General features: G+C 40.3%; 1 protein-coding gene across 12 annotated transcripts in view; it reads right to left on the bottom strand.

Annotated features, from left to right (window-relative positions):
- Positions 1–26,508, bottom strand: part of DERA (deoxyribose-phosphate aldolase) — a 361,861-nt gene that overhangs the window by 220,342 nt on the left and 115,011 nt on the right. For 7 of the 12 annotated variants that reach the window (XR_003791050.1, XR_003791049.1, XR_003791053.1 and 4 more), the window contains exons 8-12: positions 25,394–25,543; positions 24,949–25,088; positions 24,000–24,122; positions 22,992–23,161; positions 2,671–2,799 (exon numbers count right to left, since the gene is read on the bottom strand). Coding sequence is in view for 1 of the 12 variants with exons in the window: in XM_029204890.1 (XP_029060723.1) it covers positions 25,032–25,088; positions 25,394–25,543 (207 nt within the window). In the remaining 11 variants the exon portion in view is untranslated. Of the gene's footprint in view, positions 1–2,670; positions 2,800–22,146; positions 23,162–23,999; positions 24,123–24,315; positions 25,089–25,393; positions 25,544–26,508 lie in introns of those variants that run through there. The other 5 variants (XR_003791059.1, XR_003791052.1, XR_003791054.1 and 2 more) reach the window with 5 other exon arrangements.

The following is a 26,508-nucleotide window of genomic DNA, read 5'->3' as shown; positions in this document are numbered from 1 at the left end:
ATTGTTCCTGGAGTCAGGCTAGACAAAGAGGGTTTCCACCTAGAGCTGCCCATAGCGCCTTAGGCACAAGACAGGTCAAGAGCGTGGTCAGGGAAAGGAGTGAAGGTTACAGCTAAGATTGTGGGCTCACTGTCGTGTCTAAATTACAAAATGAGATGCAAATGTGAGATTAAGTAATAAATTCAAAAACTAGGAGGATCAGAACTGGGTGGGGATGTGGAGTTAGAAGAGACCAGAATAAGGAGTCTGAGACTTAAAAGCAGTCAAATGGCAAGAAAGTATTTGAGGCATACTTTCTTAAGGAGCCACAGGATCCTGAAGACATTCAAAAGAATGCTCCGGAGGCTTTGAAGTCAATTCCGAAATAGCAATTCCAACAATGTTTTTATCAGTGACAAAGTGACATTGAAATAAGTGTATAAATATCCCGAGATGCCTACTTTGATGGAAAAAAGCACCATATTTGGGTGTGTGAATTCTGGCATATTTGTTAAACATCAGACATATCCCTTCAGAGTGACTCTTTAAATATGCAGTATTTTCAGATACAGGAAAAACCAACCTGGAACACTGGTGTGTTTTATTTTTTTATTGCTAGATGGCCTATCCTTTTCTTTGTTGTTTTTCTCAAAACACAGAGTCTTCGTATTTGAAAATATTTATGTGTATGCAAGAGGATAAGAGATTTCTGCGTATCGTTCCTTGAAAGTTTTGTTTCCTGCATTATTGCATTCTCACATATCTTTTTCCATGGGGCAGAATGACTGTTTTTCTTTACAAATCCATGGAGGCTCTACATGGCATGCCTCATGATAACTTTCTAGTTCTGAAAAGATTTAGGGGGAAATGATATTAACTTTACATGAGCAGATGAAGCGACGTGACTTTATTTGAAACCTTTATCAGTCTGACCCCCTGAGGAGAGGTACCTTGGTTTGCTAGGTTGTGGTACATCTAATGACATATCTGATGACTGTGATTCAAGTTACAGCCTGCGTTTCTCCAGTTCGCTTTGAGATTTGGGCTAAGTCACTTCGCCTTCTGGAAATTTTGGTTTCTTCTCCCAGTGCTTCCCATCCATTTCACAAAGATTTTGTGAATATCAACATCAAAAGGCTTTGAATTCTCCTAAAGAAAGGAAGGCCTCCAAGTATGGAGCCACAAGTAATCTGAAAAGCACCATTTCATGATTATCATATAAATAATCAGGGGGATTTTACCAAGAGAACAGTCACTTTGTACTAAATCTAGCTAAATAATGGAAAAAAAAATGCATGGAAGAGACAGAAACTTACATACGTCCTCAAGGTGTATATACAATAACACTTTGACTGGGGTGGGAATAAAAGTGAATCGATAGGCAAACTGCTTGTAGGAGGTATTTTACACAGCTGATGTGTTTGATTTTACATTATTGTCATCCTCGTTTGAGGACATCAGATTAGCGCAGAAGACAAAAATCTGACAAAATACTTAACGTCATTAGTCACCAGAGAAACGTAAATTAAACCACCACGAGATAACGACACATCCAGTAGAATGGATAAAAGCAAAAAGATAACGTCACCAAAGTTGGTAAAGACGTGAAGCCATCAGAACACAAAGAAGCTGCTGGTGGGTGTTAACTGGTATGTGACTCCTTTGGAAATGGGTGCGGCACTTTCTTATAAAGTTAAACACAGTCTACACAACGACCCCACAATTCCATTTCTTAGGTATTTACCTAATAAAAATGAAAACATATATCCACAAAAGGACCTAACACAAGGATGTTCATAGCAAATTGACTCATAATAGTCCTAAACTGGGAATAACCCAAACACCTCTGCACAGGTGAATAAGCTGTGGTATGGTTATACAATTGAAAACTACTCAGCAGATAAAGAGGAGAAAACTCCTGATACGGCAACAATATGGATACATCTCATAGATATTATCTTGCGTGAAAGAAACCAGATAATGGAATGTGTCAGCTTGGCAATAACTGTTCTGCTATTACATCCACAAACATTCTGTCCCATTTCCAGTCATAAAACGTATTTATTGTCACACACACACACATACAGACTGTAGCATGTAACAATGTAGAATCATTACATTAAGATTAAATCCATAAAAGTAATTTTAAAACTTTTGAGTGCTTTCTCTATGCCAGGCACTATGGTAGTTGTTTAATATGCATTGTATCATTTAATGGGTAAGGTACTATTATCACCATTTTATAGACAAGGAAACTGCGGCTTAGAGAGGGCAATGAAGTCACACAATAAAAATGAAGAGCTGGGACTCAAAATCACATCAATCTCAGTCCAAAACCTGTAGAAAAACCAGTGCCATCAGCTGGCCCTCCACTGTTTAGTACTAGCCTTGTATTTACAGAAATACAGAACCTAGTCTATCAGCCCTTATTAACCATGGTGACTTATCACGTTGTGAGAGAGAGAAAATGAGTCATGAAATGTAGACTGTCTACTGATAAATTTGTACATTTATCAGGATGTACTAGTCACAAAGAAAGAGAAAGTCCCACCCAATCTGGAAACAAAGAACACAGGTCACTGGCAAGAAAAGGTTCTGAAAGTGATGGCATAAGAGAATTGACTGTGGGAGTCAAATACAGCAACTGGATGCCACCCATGGGTTGCTGGTTTCTAGGTTGCATCCACCTACCTTAGTTCCTGGCCTTCTGCCTCCGCTGAGGTCACAGCTACATCAAATCATCTTCATTCTCACACCACACAGCTGAGTCAAACCATCTTTGTTCCCACATGGCATTCAAAGACTCAGACTTCGGTTCCTCTAGGAATTAAGGCAAGGTACAAGAAGCATTTAAATAGCCTCACCTCCATTCTTCCCACAACATACATACAAATGCATACATACATGCATATATACATATATATGTACGTACACACATATGGACATAAGTACATAAATCCATGTATACTTAGAGGGGCTTCATATTAGACATTCTTCCATGTACTCTGATGCTGACCAATGGGACTTTCCAAGTCCCTTGGCTGACCCCCATATCCTAGGATCTGGTGGCCCAGGGGCAACCACTGGCGTCCACCGTACAGCCTTGGGAGAAGCTCCCCTTGCCCTATGTATCAGGTCTCAGGAATGGGTTGCCACTTTGATTCCCCCCGCTTCCTTCTGCTCTTCCTGGTCCCCCTTCTTTGGTGACTAAAGCCTTATTTCTTAGCCTTATATAGTGGTTCAAGCCTTGCTATACATGGGGAACCCCTAATTAGCCACGTTTTTCTGCCCACCTGGCCATAAAACCCCACAAACTAGGTTCCCTTCTATGGGTCTCTATGCATGGAATGTACTCTTTTTTCGAGAGCAGTGGTGTTCTGGTAATGTTTTAAAATGGATTCTCCTAGGAAAACACCCTGATTTATAGTGTTTATCAACTCCTGTGGTATAAATACTTCCACCATGAACAAATTCAAGCCACCAACATGGTCTCAGTTATCATAAAGTTGGGACAAAATAAACAGCAGCACTTAATATACAGTATTTCTACTATTCAGATACAACAGAATAAAGAACCTCAGGAGTATCAGTGATAGTAAAATGCTGTAAATAAACTGGGAAGGAATAAGTATTGAGGGTTTATTAACTTTATTTACAATATAATTTATTGGTTTTGGTAAGGTCATATAATTTAATTTTCTTACAATGGCTCTGCTTAACAACCTGCTTTCAAAAAACTCCTGAAATTTAAACAACTGACTCTCACAAGGAAATGCTAACTGGCTCCAGCACACCACTGCTTGAGGACACGGGTCCCCTTGTTACTCGTTACTGTTAAGTCCTACACTAGGGCACATGTAGGCATTTGGTAAACCTGTTACAATCAAAGAATTAAAGGAATACACTTCTAACACACTAAAAGGAGGCTTCTGTTTGATACGCTCTTTGGAAGTTGTATTAATAAACATTTCACATAAATAAATATTACAACTGAACATTTATTCACTCCATAAATATTCAGTGAGTAGCTACCACGTGCCTTACACTGTTCCAGAAGCTGGGATGGCAAGAGTGAACAAGACAGGGAGTGGCCAAGATGGCAGAGCAGAAAGAACCTGAGTTCACCGTCTCCCATGGGCACATCAAAATTACAACTATTTACAGAGGAACTACTGATGAGAAAAACCAGAAGACTAGCAGAAAAGATCTTCTACAACTAAAGACATAAAGAAGGAACCACACGGGGCTTCCCTGGTGGCGGAGTGGTTGAGAGTCCACCCACCAATGCAGGGGACACGGGTTCGTGCCCCGGTCCGGGAAGATCCCACATGCCGCGGAGCGGCTGGGCGCGTGAGCCATGGCCCCTGAGCCTGTGCTCCGCAATGACGGGTGAGGCCACAACAGTGAGAGGCCCGCGTACCGCCAAAAAAAAAAAAAAAAAAAAAGAAGGAACCACAACTAGACAGGTAGGAGGGGCAGAGCTGCAGTATAATCAAGACCCATACTCCCAGGTAGGCAACCTACACATGAGAGGATAATTACAATTGCAGAGGTTCGCCCCAAGGAGTGAGGGGTCTGAGCTCCACATCGGCTCCCCAGCCTACACGTCCTACACTGGGAAGACAAGCTGCCACAACATTTGGCTTTGAAGGCCAGCGGGGCTTTTGCGAGAACACGAGGGTTGTGGGAAATAGAGGCTCCATTCTTAAAGGGTGCACACAAAATCTCACACGCTCTGGGACTCAGGGCAGAAGCAGGAATTTGAAAGGATTATGGGTCAGATCCACCTGCTGATCTTGGAGAGCCTCCTGGAGTGGCAGGAGGTGACTGCAGCTCCCCCTGGGAAGACAGACACTGGCAATAGCCATTTTGGGAGCTCATTCTACCACGGGGACACTGGCAAGCACCACTTTGGAATCCTTCCTCCGGTTTATGAGCACTGGAACCTGGCCCTGTCCACCAGCCTATTGGCACTAGTACTGGGATGACTCAGGCCAAGCAACTAGCTGGGTGGAGACACAGCCCCACCTACCAGCAGGTCTGCTGCCGTAAGGCCCTCTGAGCCCACAGTCACCCTGGGACCCGGCCCTGTCCACCAGAGGGCCCAGAACCCAGACCTGTACTTCAGTGGGCCAGCACTAGCCACGGGACCAGCCTCTCCCACGAATGGGGATGCACCAGCCTCAAGTCATCCCCGGCCCAAGCCCCATCCACGAGAGGGTCAAAACACCAACTCCAGGACCCCCATGGCCCTGAAGCCAGAGACCCCAGGACGTACCAGTGAGCCAGCACAAGCCCAAGAATCTGGCCTCACCCACCAGTGGGTGGGCACCAGCTCCAGGACCACCACAGCCCTGCAGCCTGCCACACCGGGACCCAGAGCACACGCCAGCAGGCCGGCACCAGCTACAGGACAACACGACCCCTCAGCCGGTCGCGCTGGGATCCGGCCGCACTCACCAGCAGGCTGATACCAGCCTTGGGACGCGCCGGATCCCACAGCCAGTAGCCTCATGACCCAACCCTGTCCACCAGTGTCGGACAGGCTGGCAGCCTCTGCACAAGGCAGCGCCTGGCAACCAACCGAACCAGGGGGCCTGCTACACCTACCAGGCTGCCCACAGTAGTCAGGCTGTCATACAGAAGGACCCACACAACCCAAATAACGGGCACCCCTAGAGCATACAGCTCTGGTGACCAGAGGGGACTGTGCTGCTGGGACATAAAGGACATCTCCTCCAAAAGGCCGCTTCTCCAAGGTCAGTAAATGTAACCAAGCTACCAGGTACACAGAAATAAAAACAGCAATGAAGAATACAATAACTGAAATGAAAAATGCACAAGAAGGAATTAACAGTAGACGAGATGATACAGAGGAACAGGTCAATGAGCTGTGCAAATCACTGAACAGAAAAAAAGAAAAAAAGAATAAGAAGAAATGAGGAGAGTTTGAGACCTCTGAGACAACATCAAGCATACTAACATTTGCATTAAAAGAGTCCCAGAAGGAGAAGAGAGAGAGAAAGGGGGTAGAGAACATATTCGAAGGCATAATCGCTGAAAACTTCCCAAACCTAGGAAAGGAAACAGACATCCAGGTCCAGAAAGCACAGAGAGTCCTAAACAGGATCAACCCAAAGAGAAACAAACCAAGACACGGTGTAATTAAAGTGGCAGAAATGAAGGATAAAGAGAGAATATCAAAAGCAGCAAGGGAAAAGAAACAAGTTACATACAAGGGAACTCCCATAAGGTTATCTGCTGACTTCTCAACAGAACATCCTCAGGCCAGAAGGGAGTGTCATGATATATTTAAAGTGATGAAAGGGAAAGACCTAGAATACCCTGCAAGGCTTTCATTCAGGTTTGATAGAGAGATCAAAAGTTTTATAGACAAGGAAAAGCTAAAAGAGTTCAGTATCACCAAACCAGCTTTACAAGAAATGTTAAAGGGACTTGTATAAGCAGCAAAAAAAGGCCACACCTATAAACATGAAAATTATGAAATTTATGAAAATTATGAAAGGAGAAATCGCATTGGTGAAGGCAAACATATTACTAGTAAAGGTAATAAATCAGCCATGTATAAAGCTAATAGGAGGGTTAAAAGACAAGAGTAAAAAAATCATCTGTATCCAGAATGAGTAGCTGAGAGATACACAGAACAGAAAGATTTAAAATATGACGTCAAAACAGTAAAGTTGGTGGGGAAGGAGTAAAAATGCAGGGTTATTAAAATCGTTTGAACTTAAGAAATCAGTAACTTAAAATAATCAGATAGATAGATACGTACATTGTGGGGAATATAGTCATGACTATGTCATATCTTTGTATGACGACATATGGTAACTAGACTTACTGTGGTGATCATTTTGAAATGTATAGAAATATCGCATCACTACGTTGTGTAATAGGAACTGACAGTGTTGTAGGTCAATTATTCTTCAAAAACAAACAAACAAACTCACAGAAAAAGAGATCATATTTGTAGTTACCAAAGGTGGGTGGCAGGATGAGGGGGAACTGGATGAAGGTGGTCAAAAGGTACAGACTTCCAGCTATAAGATAAATAACTGCTAGGGATGTAACGTACATAATAAATATAATTAACACTGTTGTATGTTATATATGAAAGTTGTCAAGATAGTAAATCCTGAGTTCCCATCACAAGAAAAACAATTTTTTTCCTATTTCTTTAATTTTGTATCCATATGAGATTACGGATGTTCACTAAATTTACTGTGGTAATCATTTCATGATGTAGGTAAGTCAAATCATTAGGCTGCACACCTTACACTTAGTGCTGTATGTCAATTATATCTCAATAAAACTGGAAGAAAAAAAAAAAGAGTGAACCAGACAGACAGGTACCTGCTCTCAAGAAGCTTAATTCCAGTGGAACAGCAATAAATATTTCAGCAAGTTTCCCTTTTCCTTTCCTTCTATAATCCTCCTCCCTCCCCTCCTAACCAGAGAAGCTCTAGTGAGCTCAGGGGGCAGCTCTCTTCCATTTCATTTCAGTCTTTGTTAGTTTCCTTCTTTCTCCCTCCCACGACATCCATCCCACCCTATCTGACTCCAGTCTGGATAATTTATAACCTCTTACCTCTTCACTGCGTTTTTATTTTTCTCTTTCCAAACTTTTCAAGATATGTTCCTTTTATTGCCAAAACTCTCTTTAGGAAAGGAAACTAACAATTACTGAACATATTCTGTATACCAGGCACTTCTGTACCTCATTTAATTCTCATCATAGGTCAGATGATGTATTATTACCCCCATTCTTAGATGAGAAAACTGAACTTCTTTTTAATCTTTAAAGGTAGGGGACTTCCATGGTGGTCCAGTGGTTAAGACTCCATGCTCCCAATGCCAGGGGCCCAGGTTCGATCCCTGGTCAGGGAATTAGATCCCACATGCCGCAACGAAAAAGATCCCGCATGCTGCAACTGACACCTGACACAGCCAAATAAATATTTTTTTTTAATCTTTAAAGGTAGGATTTAAGGCCAGATCTGACTGACTGCCAAGTTCATTCTTTTCTTTACACAAACTTCCTCTTAGCTCTCCTCTAATAACTCTACTAGATTATATATGTGTTTAGGTGTTCCTGCCATCTTATATTAGCTTATCCTTTAGATTATAAGCTTTAAAAGTATAAAAGAGTATTGTTCCTGTATGACCTAGAATAATGGGAGTTTAACAAATCTGGTTAACAGATTTTATTATGATGTTTTATTTATTGCTTTGCTTATAAAAGTAATACATGATCAACATTAAAAGATGAAAACCTAATACAATCACAAAGAAGAAAATAAATCATACAGGATCCCACTGCCCCAGGATATCCAATTATGGCTATTTTGTTATTTCCATGTTTTTTTCATTACGTATAGACTTTGGAAGTATAACTGGCATCATACTGTACATATCCTTTCATATTGTTTTTTAATTGGGTTTTTTATACTTGGCATCATTTCCCCATGCCATTTAATATTCTCCTACAATGATGATATTCTGCTATAGTTATCTAATCATTTTCCTATTATTGTTCCTTAAGATTTTTATTATAAATAGTGCTTGATGAACATTTTTATAGATATATTTGTGTATATCCTATTTTCCTAAAAATAAACTCCTGTATATGAAATTGCAACTCTTTGTGACTTTGTGTGTTATCAAATTGGCTTCCTATGAAATTGTGCCAACTCACCCTTCTACTAGCAGTAGATGGAGTGCCCAATTACCTACATGCTTGGCAGTGTTTGGTATTATTATGTTCATTGTTAATCATTAACAGGCTGATAAATAGAAAGCGATATGTCTTCTGTTTGCTGTTTCTTGGCTGAGTGAGTTTGAACAACTTTTCATAAATTTAGCCACCCACGATTTGCAAAATACCTATTTATGCCTTTTGCCTACTTTTCTGCTAGGATGTATTGTTTATTGCTTGGTAAGCTTTTTATATATCAAAGCTTTGATTCTTTTTTCCTTCTTGTGTTGCAAATGTTTTTTCTAGTTTCATTTACTTAAAAGAACTTTATTTTTAAATAGTTATAGACACTCAAGAAGTTGTAAAATATAGTACAGAGTTCCTGTGAACCCTTCATCAAGTTTCCTGCATTGATAACATCTTACTTTAACTGTAGTACATTACCAAAACCAAGAAATTAACACTGCAACAAAATAGTTAAAGAGATTTAACATTGGTACAAAGCAGTTAAACAGACTATAGACTTATATGGATTTCTTCATTTGTTTTACAGTCTATTAATGGAAATTTGAATGATAAATTTTAATGCATTCATTCTTTTTTTTCCTTTTTTTGCAGTACGCGGGCCTCTCACTGTTGTGGCCTCTCTGGTTGCGGAGCACAGGCTCCAGACGCGCAGGCTCAGCGGCCATGGCTCATGGGCCCAGCTGCTCCGCGGCATGTGGGATCTTCCCGGACCGGGGCAAGAACCCGTGTCCCCTGCGTCAGCAGGCGGACTCTCAACCACTGCGCCACCAGGGAAGCCCTAGAACACCTTGTTTAACAAGACCTGCCTTCAAGGGAAACTGGTTAACGAAAGCCTAACTTACTCAGGTATCATCAGAGCCTAACTGACCTGGGGAAGGGAAATATCCAACTCCAGCCCACCCTAGCCACCCTATGCCACCTAAGGTGGGGTGGAGGGGAATAAAACCTGAGAAACACTTGTGAAGTTCACAGTCCAGAGGCACAGGCTCACTAAAAGACTGAGACCCAACCACAGGACTACAGAACACTTCCCCTACCCACACTTCACCACACAACTAAAGGTCTACTTACAACAGTTCCCTTTACCTGGTACAGCACGTCTAGCTATCAAGAAAAAATGACAAGGCATACCAAAATGCAAAAAACACAATTTGAAGAAACAGATCAAACATCAGAACCAGACATGGCAGGGATGTTGGAATTATCAGATGGGGAATTTAAAACAGCTGTGATTAATATGGTAAGCGCACTGTAGATAAAGTAGAGAGCATGCAACAACAGATAGGTGATGTAAGCAGAGAGACGGAAACCCTAAGAAAGAACCAAAATGAAGTGTTAGATACAAAAAAACACTGTAACAGAAATAATGTCTTTGATGGACTTATTAATAGACTGGACGTGAATGAATAAGGAACCTGTGAGTTAAACAATATATCAATACTACCCTTGAAAACCAAAAAGCAAAGAAAACAAAGTCTGAATAAAACAGAATGAAATATCCAAGGACTGTGGGACAACTATAAAGGTGTACAATATTCATAATGGAAATGCCAGAGAAGAAAGAAACAGAAGAAATATTTTAAACAATGACTGAGAATTTCCTCAAATTATTATCAGGCCCCAAACCATAGGTCCAGGAAGCTCTGAAAACACCAAACAGGATAAATGCCAGAAAGACTACATCTAGGCATATCATTTCCAAACTACGGGAAATCAAAGATAAAAAATCCTGAAAGAAACCAAAGGGAAAAAAATCTTACTTATAGAGGCACAAAGATAAAAATTACATCTTTCTTCATTCTTGAGGTTACTAGTAGCCCATTATATTTATGTACCATAATTTTATGAATTCCTTATTGTTGGATTATTGTTGGAGATTCTTGGGGAAATACTAAATGGGCTTGAAAATTCTGGTGCCAAACATGCGAGCTTTCTTTTCTTCTTTTGGGAACAAATCTAATATTGTCAAGGATCACTATGCTCTTACACTAAGAAATCTGTAGGTTTGCACTGTTGGAAAATGAGTCACTGCTGTGAATCCTTTGATTAGAACCTGTGTACTTTATGAACTATGTTTCTTTTTTAAACATATATATACGAAGTTTTATGAGAAACTCACATTTTTATATCCTTAATATGTCAACAGGAAGATGTAAAAGAATTTTATTGTAGAATTTTATTTAATCACAGGAAAGGTAGCCCAGTCAAATCTGCAAATGTACAGCCGTGTGGCCATGGACGATTCTCATTCACTGCTATGTTCTCTCAGCCTCCGGGGGAACAATGTCCGCTCTGGGTGTCTGGACCCTTTGGACTTTTAAATCTCTCACCTTGAGGGAGACGGCTGAACACAGTGCAAGTAAGTGTGGGATATTATTTGGGTGCTGACTCTGATGGAAAACAAAGGGTACATGAGATCCTTTAATCAGCCTCTACCTCTTGAAATGCTGAACTTTCGATCTCATTATAATTAAAATAATCAAGGCTCAGTGTGGCCCGGGAAGTGGAGTGATTTCCAAAACTTGTAGAACCTAAAACATGAGCATTTAGGTCATTTTCTATTTTTTTTAAAGTATTGTAAACAATACTACAACAAATATTAAAACATAGTATTTATATCTTTAATATTTGTTCAGTTATTTCCTTAAGGATAAATTGCTGAAAGTGGGATTCCTAAGCCAAAAAGTATGCTTATTTACAGTCTTTTGGTACATATTGCCAAAACACCCTATTTAAAGGCCATACTAATTCATATTCCTACCAGTGGAACACTCATTTCCTACATCTTTACCAACACTGGGCATGGCCATTCTTTGTAACTTTTGAAGAATTAAATATCTGATATGAACCAGATCATGTTGCACCCCTACTTTAAAACCTCCAAAGGTTCTCTTTCGTGCATAGGACACATTCTCAAACTTGGTCTTAAAAATTATTGAGGGCCCCATACAGCTTTTGTTTGTGTGAATTATGTTTATTAATATTTGCTGTATTATAAATTGATATATTATTGTAAGTTAATATAAACAAAAATTTTAATTTTTTATTTAATTCATTAAAAATGATAAATCCATCACATGTTAACATAACATTTTAATGAAAGTATTTTTAAAAAAACGCTAGTGAGATACGTGGCATTGCTTTACATTTTTGCAAATCTCTTTAATTACTGGCTTAAAAGAAGATGTTCTATTATAGTAGGAGCTGAAGTCTCATATCTACTTTGAGACTCATATCTACTTTAGTCTCATAACTATTCAATTTGTTGCAATATTGCACATCCTGTAGACTCTGGAAAACTCCCCTGTACACTCATGAGAAAATGAGAGTGAAAAAAGTAAACAATGTCTTAGTGTTATTATGAATGTAGTTTTGGGCCCCCCCTGAAATGTTCTTAGAGACCTTAGCGGTCTCCAGACCATACTTTGAGAACCATAAAATGCAAAGGATAAAGGCTAACTCTTTAGCGTGCCATGAGAGTCCTTTCTTCATTCAACCTTAACCTTTCCTCGATGATCCTCTGTTGTGCTCATTCCTGCAGCCAGACAGAATTCTGACATTATGCATTTTCAGTTCTATATGCTTTCACATGTATTATTCTCTTCCAAGAATGCCTGTCTCTGGTGGCTATATTGGGATTTGAGGGAGCTCAATAAATTATAACCTTATCCAAGTTCTGAATAAACTGAGAGACAAAACAAAAAAGCAAACAGAGAGAACCAAGTTACCACCTTTATAACCAATGCAGCTGATTTTGAAGAGTGTAATTTACTAGATGGCGACAGTGGGCTTTCCCATATTCCACCCCCAGAACTTTACAGACCCACCGGCCAGAGACACATGGTGCTAGACAACAGCAGCTCTTCCCATATAGAGCCCCCTGCTCCATTATTATATGCTGAGAATGGAGAAAGGGCTCACTCCCAAGAGGACAGGAGGAATGACTGGAGCTACAGTCAAATCCCCAGTTCCTTATCCAATAACCAACAATCAGGTAAATCACTCCATGTTTGCTGAAGAGGGATGACTCAGACGAGAAACCACAAGTGGTAGGCTAGCGGCTTACTTTTATACAAAAGAAAACAGGAATGGGGCTGAAGAGTATCTCCCACCCCACCTACACATACACACACACACACACACACACACACACACACACCACAAAAACATTCTCTACCTATAAAATCCCTAGTCATACTCAAACATTACTTATTGTATGAAGCTTTATGTAACTTCCTGACATAGTCTCCCCTCTGCTTACATAACATTTTGTACATATAAATAAATTCAACAAGTGATAGTAAGACCATAACAGGCAAGGGACAAAGGATACAAATACAAATAAGGTACTACTTCTGCTTTCAAAAACTTAGGGAAACAGTATCTACAACAGCAGCTCCAATACAGCTCTCAGATTTTTATCCCCTACATTCATTCTGTCGACAAATTTGGAAGCACGAAACACACAGGCATCCTTTTTCTATGGAATAATTTAGGCATGTCATCGCAGCATCTGAAATCTGTCTACATCATTTGACCCTCGCAAATCTGTACTTGACTTTCACGATGCCCCTGAAATCTTTCCAAACTACTCTCATTTCCTATCAAGATCGAGCCACACCAGTGCCACCAGTAATTATCCACCAAACCTAACAATTCATTTTTTGTCCTTCCCATTTCCCTAGTAATTTTATACTTGGATGGATGCCTTTGTGTGTTTGTGGGTTTTGAATTTATAGCTATAATGGTAGAAACCTGCAGTAACACAGCTCATTATATAAGGATTCAGAAACAACATGGGCCACATCCCAGATCTAAGACCCAGCAGTAAATATAATAAAAGCCTGATATAACATGTTTAACCTATAAGGAGGGCACTGTTTCTGTCCCTGAACAGCTCATTATAGAGATTCTACTGCCTTGCTATTCCTCCCCGACCCCATGGCAGCTTGCAGACTGCTTGAGAGCACTATCATTGGCTGGATGGTTAGATTAAATGACCTTTGTGGGTCTGTTTTTATCCCCTGAAATTCTATAATTCTAGTGAGTTTCCTTTCCTTGGAAGTATGGCACAAAGTTAACATTTTACCAAAGTGCCTGGTACATACTCTGTCACTGTAGTTAAAAGTACAAAGCAGAACCTAACACACCATTGTAAAGCAATTATACTCCAATAAAGATGTTAAAAAAAAAAGTACGGATGCTGGAGCCAAGAGTAACTGGCCTCCCATTCCAGCTCTGTGTGCGCCCTTAAAACAAATCACTTCATTTCTCTATGCCTCCATCAGCTAACTCATCTATACAATGATGAACGTAATCACACCTAACTCATAGGCATACTGTGAGGATCAAATAGTTCATACATGTAAAGCACTTTAGAATAGTGCCTACCACATACTAAGTGTACAATCAACTGTCAATTACTAGTCCGTACCAGCGAATACGTGTTCAAAGAATTCTACAATTCCATGAATTCCCAGTAACTTAAAATATACATTTATTAGGCACTCGGGAAATGCTGGAGAGCGATCTTGGGTCTGAATTTTATAGATTTATCCGAATCCTTCTAAATGCCTGTCTCATTAAAATGAAAAGGTTTTAAATTAGAAAGGCAGTTAGTCTTTTTTGAAAACGAATTCTCAGCATATATACCAGGCATATACATACTGAACCTACCAATAAAATCCTATTATAAGACCATGTTTGCATAATTCTTTTATATTATATTAAAAATACACACATCCATTTTTTTTAGAGTAGAATCAAGCATCTACAAAACTGTACTAGCTCTTCTTCACAAAATCTTGCTGTAGGTGTATCAAATGTTCTAATCAGTCCACCAGGTACAGACACTGGCTGCAGTTTAAAAGACATAATCGAAGAGCATATTAAATAGTTCCATAAAATATGGAAAGTGAAGCTAACTTTCAACCACGGAATGGCTAAAGCAGTGGGTAAACCTGGCACGTTTGCTCTTAAGTCATTTTAAAAGCATTAAAACATATTTCAAAGATTTCAAACATGCAATTATTTTTGCTGCCACTCAAAACATGAAATAAACACTGCTTTAAAAAGATACGTGCTTTTTTAACCCATCAAAACAAACAACTTTGAGTAAAAATTGCTTTCCCAAACCATTTTTCATACATTTGCAACTCATCCAGACAGTTTTAAGTCTGAAATTACAGAAACCGTTGGTAAAATGGATCATTGTTACAAAAAATTAAAATGCATTAAACTCAAGGTGTGGACCTTCTATGATAAACTCCCCTAAAAATATGTATCATGCATTTACTTTGGAATTCCAATCACTAGCCAAGCTGTACTTTTGTCTACCTAATGGTACTGATTTTTTTCAACTTATCTTGTGGATCAGCCTTATTTTATAATCATACCTTCCCTGTATTTATCCAAAGTGATAACTATCTTTTAAATTAATTTAACAAATAAATCTGGAGCACCTACTCTCTGTAAGGTACTTTGTTGGGTATTGTACGGGGTTTAAAGCCAGCTGCAACAGTGTTACCCCTGAGGGTTCCCACTCAGGGTGGGCAGAAAGGCAATGCTGACAAATAGACTGAATTCAAGACAATCTGCTCTGTCCCTGTCACTTTACAAGTTCCAGGCCATGGGTCACCATGAGGAAGGGAGAACCACAGGCTAACCACACTTCTGTCCTAGACCATCCCTGCTTGACCTGTTTGCCGCACACCCCCAATTTCTTATTCCGTGACCTCTTACTTTAAAATCTGGCTCCCTATACCCACCCTAGGCTTGTGTGTTTGGTGACACACATTTAGAGCCTCTTTGCTCAGGTTTCTCTCCACTCTCAAGTCCCAGATTTGCAAAACTCCAGGTAAGAGACCTGCCAGTTCTGCTTTGTCCCTCCGGATCTACAGAGGATTGGTTCCCAGACCCCCGCAGAATACCAAAATCCGAGGATATTCAAGCCCGTTATGTAAAATGGTGTCGTGTTTGCATATAACCTACACACACCCTCCCGTATACTTTAAATCAGCCCTAGACTACTTATAATACTGAATACAATGTAAATGCTATGTAAATACAGGTATACCTCAGGTACCGTGGGTTCAGTTCCAGACCACCACAATAAAGCAAACACTGCAGTAAAGTGGATCACAAACATTTTTGGTTACCCATTGCATGTTAAGTTATATTTACACCACACCGTTTATTAAGTGTGCAGTAATAGCATTAAGTCTAATATGGGGATATATGTATATGTATAGCTGATTCACTTTGTTATAAAGCAGAAACTGACACACCACTGTAAAGCAACAGTACTCCAATAAAGATGTTTATAAATAAATAAATAAATAAAAATACAACGTACATGCCTTAATTTAAAAATATTTTATTGCCAAACAATGCTAACCATCATCTGAGCCTTCAGCGAATCTTAATCTTTCTCTGGTGGAGGGTTTGAAATATTGCAAGAATTACCAAAATGTGACACAGAGACCCAAAGTGAGCAAAGGTTGTTGGAAAAATGGTGCCGATAGACTCTCTTGATACAGGGTTGCCACAAACCTTCAATTTGTGAAAAACACAGTATCTTTGAAGCACAATAAAGTGAAGTGTAATAAAACAAGGTATGCCTGTAGTTGCCAGTGCATGGCAAATTCAAGTTTTGCTTTTTGGAACTTTCTGGTACTTTTTTTCCTAACATTTTTGATCCACAGTTGGTTGAATCCAGGGAGGCAGAAGCCCTGGACACAGAGGACCAACTGTACTTAGCCTAGACCCCTCCCCACCCCTTACTTCTCCCTCCCCGCAAAACCTGCCTGCCATAAAAGGAAAAATAAAAAAACACACAAGGCAATAATTTTATTATAAGAATGATAGAAACCAGCCATTACAGTAGGTCATAAGAGTGAGACATGGCTTCTGATTTTGAATCTTCTGATGTTGCTTAGTGATGGTTTTCAAGGATCCCAGTAGGAGGAACTGGAGCAGAAGGGGCATGTTTATACTCAAAAAAATCAGATTTGTATTTACCAAAATAGTATATTTTCACACATGTGATCTTCCACCTTTTTTTGTAGTGTCATCAGGGTAACAGAGAACTAGAGCTCTTTGAATGGCTTCTACATGCCAGGCACTTTCCAAGTTCAGATTTATTATTCCCCTCCATCTTCTGATGGGGAAGACGTTTTATCTAAGGGTGAGATAGTGAATAATACTAGATGCCTCAGGTGCTACAACTTCAACTCCCATTTCTTAGCACTTTCAGTTTTAGAGTTCAGATTTCAAAGTGAACCAGAATTTGTATTCATCCCAAACACAATTAACAACTCTTCCTCTTCAAATGTAATAGTCATATATAAATTTCAAATCCTTGGCCTCAGACAAAGGCAGCAGATCAAAGAAGGTGGCATATCCATCCATAACTTCTATGGATCAACAGGGGCAGGTGCACAAACTGTCAGCAGGAGTTTTCCTGGACCCAGTTTGGCATAAAGAAAGCAGAGGAGGGCTTCCCTGGTGGCGCAGCGGTTGAGTCCGCCTGCCGATGCAGGGGACGCGGGTTCGTGCCCCGATCCGGGAAGATCCCACATGCCGCGGAGCGGCTGGGCCCGTGAGCCATGGCCGCTGAGCCTGCGCTCCGCAACGGGAGAGGTCACAACAGTGAGAGGTCCGCGTACCGCAAAAAAAAAAAAAAAAAAAAAAGGAAGACAGATACGTCCCAGGAAAAGATGTTTCCATACAGCAGATAAAAATTTGGGCCAAACATATTGCCATAAACTTAAAAACAAAGAAAAAGACCAAAATAAAGCTACCGTATCTATAAAGCAAGAGATCATATCAAATATACAAGATCTCAGGGAAGATGCGGCAAGATGACAGGAAGTGAAATGTGATTTGGCGGAGCCCAGGAAACAAATATTTCACTGGCAGCAACCAGATTCTGCTAAAAACATGGAAAGAAACAAGAATGTCAGAAATGGAAAAAGAAGAAGTAGAAAATTCAAAGAAGGAGAAAAAAAGGAATCCAAAAGAATTAGAAAAAAATAATAGTGAGACAGGACTATTAAAAAGGTCTTAACATATGCAATAACTGGTATCCTGAAGAATAGGTAAAAACACAACAAAACAGGAAAAAAGTTAAAGATATACTTCAGAGTAACTTTCCAGAAATGTCACAAATCTACAGACTGAGAGGGCATGCTGAACCCTAGGAAAAACTGACACAAAACATTCAACATTGAATCACATTTTAGTAAAGTTACTGGAATTGAAAAGAAAAAAAAAAACAAACTTGTGCACTGAGGCAAAAAGTTTGAGTCGGAATGTTACTTTCTACAGCAATGTTTAACGCCAGAAGACATTGGAGCAGTGGTACAAAGTCCTCGGGGATATTAAAGCACATGATTTAAGAACTGTGCACAGTCAAATAGTCATGAAAGAGTAATGAAAATGAACATTTTTGAACTCGCAAAACTCAGGGAATATACCCCAAACCCTTCCTGAAGAAACTACTACAAGCCAAACTTTGAAGAGCCCAGATAAATGGAATACTGGTCCTAAGTACTGACCTCATTTAACTGTAGGACTAAAACTAAAACAATTTTGGCGATTATGGTCACAGAACAGAATTTAAATGTTATAAATGCTAATGATGTAGAAATAATACAGCAAAGGTCTGGAGGGGAAGAGGACAGATGGTGGGTGGTAATGTCAACGTGATGATTTTCTCGTCTGGTAGAGCAGAGGACTGAAAGATTATTGAAGCTGATAAATCACGTAATAGACCTGTAAGTACATCTCAAAGTCTAAAGAATATGATATGAAAAATTATGTAATCATCAAGAATCAGGTGACTTTGGGAGAAAGTGGAAAAAACTAATTTTACCATTACTCATGTCAGGAAGTCAACAGACAGCTGTCTAAAGAAATACAAGTTTAAGTATTTGCGGGGAGGGGCACTGTCATATATTGCTGGTGAGAAAGGACATCATAGGACATCTTTAGACCTGTTGTATGGGACCAACAGATAAGGGGCAACTTTGCAGAGTTTAGCTTTAGGGACTGGCTGGAAGTGAAAAAACAGTTGAGGAGAATGAGTCCTTCCCTACCACAAACCATCTCTCCAGTACCAACTTGTTATACTGTAGTTGACAACTATCATGACTAGTGACCATCCGACATCTTTGGAATACTATGTGCCACTTCTCCACAAAAAGGCCAAAGTCGCTTTCCCAGTTTCCTTTACAGCTAGAACAGGCATGTGACTGAGGCTCCAACCATCAGACACAACCACACCAGAGTGTGACAACCAAGAGAGCATCTTTGGCCACTGGGATAAATGAGGGTCTCAGCTTTCAGGGGTGGCAAAGGCAGAGGTTCTGGGTTCAAGTGCCCAGAGGTGGTAGGAGTGAGCCTCCACTGGAGCGGTTCTAAAGAATGTCTTGGGTGTTATTCCAAGCTGGCTGTCTCTGTGCCTATCTGGCCTTCCTAGATATTCTGAAAGGTACTCAGTATGCTTTAAAAATACTTACTTTCTGGGCTTCCATGGTGGCACAGTGGTTAAGAATCCACCTGCCAATGCAGGGAACATGGGTTCGAGCCCTGGTCCGGGAAGATCCCACGTGCCACGGAGCAACTAAGCCCGTGTGCCACAACTACTGAGCCTGCACTCTAGCGCCTGCAAGCCACAACTACTGAAGCCCACGTGCTTAGAGCCCGTGCTCTGCAACAAGAGAAGCCACCGCAATGAGAAACCCACGCACCGCAACGAAGAGTAGCCCCTGCTCGCCGCAACTAGAGAAAAGCCCGCGCGCAGCAACAAAGACCCAACGCAGCCAAAAATAACATAAATAAAATAAATAAATACAATTAAAAAAAAACAAAACCTTACTTTCTGCTCAATCTAGGTAGCAGGGAGTTCTGTTATTTACAACTAAGAACAATGCCTGACTATGTATAGTACTGGCAGAACACACATTTGAAAAACAAAACAAACAAACAAGAAAAACCCAAAAACAAAAAAATTTAAAACACCCATTAACCTTGAAAAGACCAAGGACCTAATGTTTTCATTAGCTCCCAGTCTAGAGATCACGTGTACACAGTAACTTCACACTAAGATACCAAGTATCTGTGATATGTCCCTCTCCTAGAACATTATATCTGTTTTAAATATAAGTTAAAGAACGGGCTCTGTTAAAATAGGTCTTGGTTTTAAGTGCAGTTATACGAGAAGCATCAAAAGTTAAAGCATTCCTAAGAGGTAAAATCAAATACCGCTGAATCTTACTATCTAGACTTGCTGAAATCCTTTGGAAGAGTTCATGGATGATGATTCTAAACTCATCTAAAAAGTTTAATGCTAATCTCCAAAGCTTGCTTTTAAGCCCAAAGTGTGATCAAGTTCACTGTCTACTGTGAAAGGATTAAGGAATAATGTTACTTCCATTGTTCCCTCTCTTGTTCTTGGCTATGAAAAGCAATCAAATATACACATTTATCCTGGAGTTTCATGATAAAGAAGGGCTGCTGCTGGTGGACTTTACCACTGAACGGATACAGTTACTTTGGAATCTAGGAGCTGCATACAATGGTTCTCAAAGTGGGGTTCCTGAATCAGAGCATCGACATCTCCTGGGAATTTCTTGAAAATGAAAATTTTACTGAATTGGAAGCTCTGGGGGTGGCGCCCAGAATTCTGTGTTATAAACTCTCCTGGTATTTCTTTTCTACGCTGAAGTTTGAGAACCACTTTCTTTGGCAGCACTACTAAACCACCCCAATCAAAGGAGAACTTACTTCTGAGGATGGAATAGCAAGATGTACCTTCTCAATTACACATTTCAGAGCATTAAAGGAGTTCTTCCCTAGAACTAGCTTAACTTCACATGTAGCATAAACTCATTTCTTCTTCATTGAGGGGATACAGGACTCTTGCTTACTAAGATCCCATAGGGAAGTTTCTTTTCCCGGGGACTGTTAGACATCAAGTACCCTTCAATCTTCTCCTCAGGCTAAATAACCTCAGTCCCTTTTACCTTTATTTAAGACTTTTTAAAAACTCATCATCCTTGTCAAGCTAGAGTAAAACATAACCTCATTTGACTGTTCAGTTTAATTGAAACACGTTTTCTATCACGGAAATTAACTCCAAAAACCATAGGTTTCTTATATTCTACCTATGTTTTACAGTATGAGATGTACTTCTTAAAATAAAAAACCAAATTTTAGTTCTGTCCTTTCTACATATTCTGATTCCTCCTCTTCACCCCGTTCCTCTTCCTAAAAAAAGTTTTAGTTCATCGTAAGGTCACTAAGTATTTCATATATATTGGATTAAACATTCTAATCCTCATTTGCCCCATTAAATAAGAACTGACCAGATGGACATTCCTCTCTCTCTCCTGAGCAGGGTTTAGTTAATTAAAAATGATTATTTTTACTATGTATTTTATATATCAGCCAGATGTTACCTGCGGTCATTTCTGGAAAGGATCATTTGGTGGTGGTTATAAAATATATATTTTCCTTTGGGAAGCAAGACTTTTGAGCACGATCAGGAAAACAAATGGAGAAATGGATTTCACCTCACACCTTTTTCCTAGTGCCAAAATGGGCATAACGTTTCATTTCCTTTGAAAGTAGGATCTATTCAAATTCTTTCTTCTTCTAACTCTGCATCCTGGTCCTATTTATGTTGTGTCAAAAAAGGATCAAGTTGATGGAAGAAAAATTCGTGTTGGTTTTGTCTGTACTAGAAGTGTAAGTTGACTTTTCCAAAGAAACTGATTTGGTTTAAGACATATGTGTGTGACACAGCCACTGTTCTGCTCAACTAGGACGGAGACTCCATTGTGTCACTGTGAGGCTGCCCTTCCAGACAGATATTATAACAGTTCCTGTTTTTGCACAAGTCTCCTTAGAAGCTATAGTTCATGCAAACTAATTTGCCTGTATTTCCCATTAGTGCTGGAACAATCCAGAATGAGGCAAAGATACTGTAATTACAAAATGGTTTTGTGATTACACTAGTCATTTCTCTCCATTGGTAGACCAACTAGAATTCAAATAAGTGCTCCCTCTTTTTTCTTAAAAACAAAACAAACAAAAATAACCCGCAAAGGGACTTCCCTGGTGGCGCAGTGGTTAGGAATCTGCCTGCCAATGCAGGGGACACGGGTTCGAGCCCTGGTCTGGGAAGATCCCACATGCCGTGGAGCAACTAAGCCCGTGCGACACGACTACTGAGCCTGCGCTCTGGAGCCCATGAGCCACGGCTACTGAGCCCACGTGCTACAACTGCTGAAGCCCACGCACCTAGAGCCTGAGCTCCGCAACAAGAGAAGCCACTGCAACGAGAAGCACACACACCGCAACGAAGAACAGCCCTCACTCGCTGCAACTAGAGAAAGCCCGCACGCAGCAACAAAGACCCAACGCAGCCAAAAATAAATAAAATTAAAAAAATAATAACTCACAAAGCAACATTTAACTCTCTTTAAAAAAACAAAAAAAAGTCAATTCTTGAGATCATCCCAAATTGTGAAAGTCTAACAGATTAAATTAACCAGGCTATCGGTTAGATTTAGATGGTTGGTCTTCTCCAAGACACCATTTAGAAGATGACTAGAGACAAAAGTTGAGTCTTGAAAGCCTGAAATTCACATGACAACAAACATAATATTTGGTATGGCACAGTGTATGAGCAAGTAAGACGCTTTTAATTCCAAAGCCCTGGCTCTGTCCTGTGAAATATGTCACGGCATGAGGTGGATCTAACTTCTGGGCTCGGCTCTGACTTTCTGTGTGACCTTGCATAAGTGACATCCCCACTTTGAGTTTCTTTTCTCATGAAAACGTACAACTAGATATTCTCTAAAGTCTCTTTAGACCCCTAAACTATATGATTGGTTGTTTAAACACATCTTTAAGGCTTAAATATGCCTATTGAACAACTGCAGTAATTTCCGTGAGACGGGCTGGGGGTTGCTTTCATTAACTTAGAAGCTTTAAACACAGCACAGGGTGACTCATCTCCTGACTGTATAAAGCATCTGGTCCCCGTGTCCTGAAGTATCCAAATCGGCTTGTAGTAAATCATGGTCACCTCAGAAATGACCTCTTCCTCTTATGTTTTCATGGCAACCAACACTTACTACTGTCTTTCTGTTAAAGTCATCTGTGTTACATTTGATTTCGAGAGCCAAGTAAGGGGCAGACATTCCTGGTGAAGTGTCTGATAGTCCTTGGAATAAACTGTCCTCCCAAATATATGATTACTTACCTTTAGATCAGGCCATGTTCATCAGCCTCTAATAGGTCTCAGGGGCTCACTGGTCTTAATTCCCTGCGTGAATCTGTAATTGCCCGCAGGGGTCAATTTCAGTGGACGCCGCGTATAAATCAGAACTGAAGATAATGATGCCTGTTCACTTGATCAACTGAAATGACCAGCTGCGTTTAATGGGAGGAAAACAGAAACCCCTGTGAAATTGGAATAGCTTCAAAGGTGATGGAATGTAATTACTTTTCTGAAAAGTTTCTTCTCCAAAGGTGACTGGCCACTGTGCTGGTGGGCACGTGGACCAGCATGTTATGAAGGTGGAAACGGCATTCAGAGCCGCTGACCACATCCAAAGGCCTGAGTCAAAAGTTCGCTTTCTGCTAGGGTGTGAGGGGAAAGCAGAATATCTTTTCTGCTCTTATTTTTAATCATTTCACTCACAGAGAGGTGCTCTGAGGGATGTGCCTAATTGACTACTGAGAGGCAAATTCTAATTTAGATTGCTGCAAAAGTGTTTTCTCTTTAGAGCCATGTACCATTTTCTTGGATGTGTTATCATTATCTTTAGGGTAAGAAAAATTGAACTCTGAGTGAATCTTGATATCATCTGCATCAACCCCTTTATTTTACAGATGAAGAAACTGAGGTCCAGAGATGTGAATAGACTGGACTAATGTCACAAAGCTAGAAAGAGGAAGAGGCTGGGCTAGAATTCAGCAGATGAGAAGATGAAACCAAAACCAACTCCTCAGTCCAGAGTTTTCCATTTATGAGTAGCTGGAGACTTGTTCAGGGAGGAAGAAAAAGATGCTCTCCGTGAAAATCACCATTTAAGAAAACTTAAGTTCTATAATGTGGGAGAGGTGCTAGCAAGCCAAAAAGGTGGAGGTGGGCAGTTGAGAGAGACAGTAAAGGAACTGGTAGCCCACAAAGCAGATGACCGTTCCCCATAGCTGACCGGGGGCTCTGTCTATGGGTCTTTGGGTGCCAGGGGACAGTTTTACGTACCTGGGGCGACTGCACAGACTCAGGAGCCAGACTGCCTGCCTCGGCTTGATTCTTGACTCTGCTAATTCTGAGCTCTGTGACCTTTGGCAAGTTGCTTAAGCTCTCTGTGCCTCAGTCCCTCATCTGTATAAAAGGATGATAACATCAGTACTGACTGTTGTGAGGATTAAAAACGTTACTGTACTAATCTTACTGTAACAGAGATTAAATAAGGGTGAAATAAATTGATATACATAAGGAGCTTAGCACATACTAAGTGCTGTTAGTGTCTGCTGTTTCTTCCCTATTCACTCTATCAGAGAAAGTTTCAGAATACAGACATAAGTTGTATGTATTAATAATGTACTGAGGTGCTTTATCTGAGATAAATACCCAAGGACTCTACTAGAAAGTCATTGATAAAATCTCTTTATATGTTTAATGGATTAACTTTTCAATATGTATTACTACAATTGAAAGGTTTTTTAAAAATAAACAACTACAGGAATTTTTTTAATTAAAGAATTCAATGATATCCATAGTTTCACATAACAATGACAGAAATTTCATTAGCAAAACAATTAGTAGAAGGGCGTATCCGCTGCAAAAATTAAAGACGGATTTTCAGGGCAGGAGATTAGTGCCGAGTAGGTGAATCCTGAAGTCAGTGAGAAAACAAGAGCGGTTCAGGGGTGCTGCATTTTCTTTTGCTACAGCATGGTTCTTGGGCAAGTCAACCTTTTGCTTCCTTAGAATTTAGTGTTGCCAAAGCTATCATTAACAACTTACTCAGAGTTCTTAAGAGAACTCCTTCACAAAACTAACAATGGAGATCTTCTAGTAATCAAGGCCATTTCAGACATGGCTGAAACGGGGACCATGTGGGTACACACCATGTGTGTGCCTGGCTTTTCCCTTTCATTCTTTGAGTTAAATTCAATGGAAATTTTAAGGGAAAAAAGTCAGTTACCTATTCCCTCATTTTTTTAATGAAATAGTTTTAGCAATCACGCAGAAAAATAGTAAAGGACTTTTCTGGAATTCGTCGCTGATTTAAGACATGGGAAGATCATGATAAGCTGCATATCTTCCAGTCACGTGATGGTAAATCTGTGGGGAAAGCAGAGTTTAATTAGTCATTAATTATTATATTACTATACATATCAATTAATAATTACAGTATTACATAATAATTTTAGTTAACATTTCATTATAAAGCCCCACCTTATGTGCTCAGCAGAATCTCCATCCAACCTATTGAGGTGGAGGTTTGCTTGGGAGAAGGCAGAGGCTGTGTACAACGAGGTCATCAGATGAGTTTCCATCTCCAGTTCTCACAACCCAATAAGTGCCTTTTAATTTCTTTCTCAAAAATACTTGTCAGTTTGTTCCAAGGACAACGGGTTGCTCCTCACCTGCCTCTCGATGTCCGCAAGCAGAGTGCTGGCACCTATTCGAAAGAGTTCTGGCTTCAGCCACTCATCCCCTAGCTCCTCCTTTATGAGAGAGAGCCATGCAAGGGAGTCCTTCGCGCTGCGGATGCCTCCTGCCGGCTTAAAGCCTACCTAAAAGGGGAGGTGGGAAAGAGAGCAATGCTTAGCATTGTTATTGGGTTGCTTTAAAAACTCGTCCTGTGTTAATACGGGGTCTCCATCCTCTCTTTTCTAAAGCCTATTTCGCGTGTCCCCCCCCCCCCCCCGCCTCCCCCCAGCCCCCACAAAAGACCTTAGAGCACTGACTCATGCCCATTTACACTACAAAACGACTTTTCCAAGATTAATGGGAAGAATGTCACTGCCTCTGAGACACTAATGAGAGTTAATAACCCTCATTAACATTTCACTTACTGGAAAGTCATAAACCTCAACCATCTAGACCATAGCTGTGAACCTGGGATAAACAAGAGAGGTGTCAATAAACAGGAAAACATATCACAAAAGCCCATTCATTCTCCGTTTCTACCAGGAGGCCAGAAGAAATGTACACCTTTCAGCCCTCCATCCTGAGCTGCAAAAGAGGCATATGTGGGTTTAAAACAAGAGGAGAGACTCAGTGAGGCCACACTAAACAAATTAGCAGCAACCAGCAAGGAGAGGTGACAGTTACTTTAATCAACTTAACTGCAGGGACTCTTTTTCTAAGCTGTAAGTAGACCAAGTTACGTAGAGCAGCCAAACAGTTAAAAAAGCACAGGTGAAAAAGACGGTGTAGGGGACCTTTACACTTCAGTAGTCTCTGAAGGTGACCACAAAACGGCACAATTCGGCCAATATCTGATGTTTGCAAATGATGTCCCCGGGTCCATTCGAAAATGATAAACGTGTCCTATATACAGTAAAACCTGCTTATTTGGATATGCTTGTCTCAAGAACTTGACTACAGTAAACACCCAAAGCCCAAGAACTAAAGCTCATGCCTTCGACCACTCAGAGTTTGGCTGCTCTGACAGGTGGCACCAGCAGGGGGCGATTGCTAACAGAATGCCAGAGAAGGGACACGATAAATGAATGGTCCCATTATCAACCTGTAA

Source organism: Monodon monoceros, unplaced genomic scaffold (genome assembly GCF_005190385.1).
Source record: "Monodon monoceros isolate NGI ecotype Baffin Bay Population unplaced genomic scaffold, NGI_Narwhal_1 Super_Scaffold_6, whole genome shotgun sequence".
NCBI classification, from domain to species: domain Eukaryota; kingdom Metazoa; phylum Chordata; class Mammalia; order Artiodactyla; family Monodontidae; genus Monodon; species Monodon monoceros.
The sequence above is the reverse complement of the archived record's forward strand: the minus strand, read 5'-3'. Positions and strand labels throughout refer to the sequence as shown.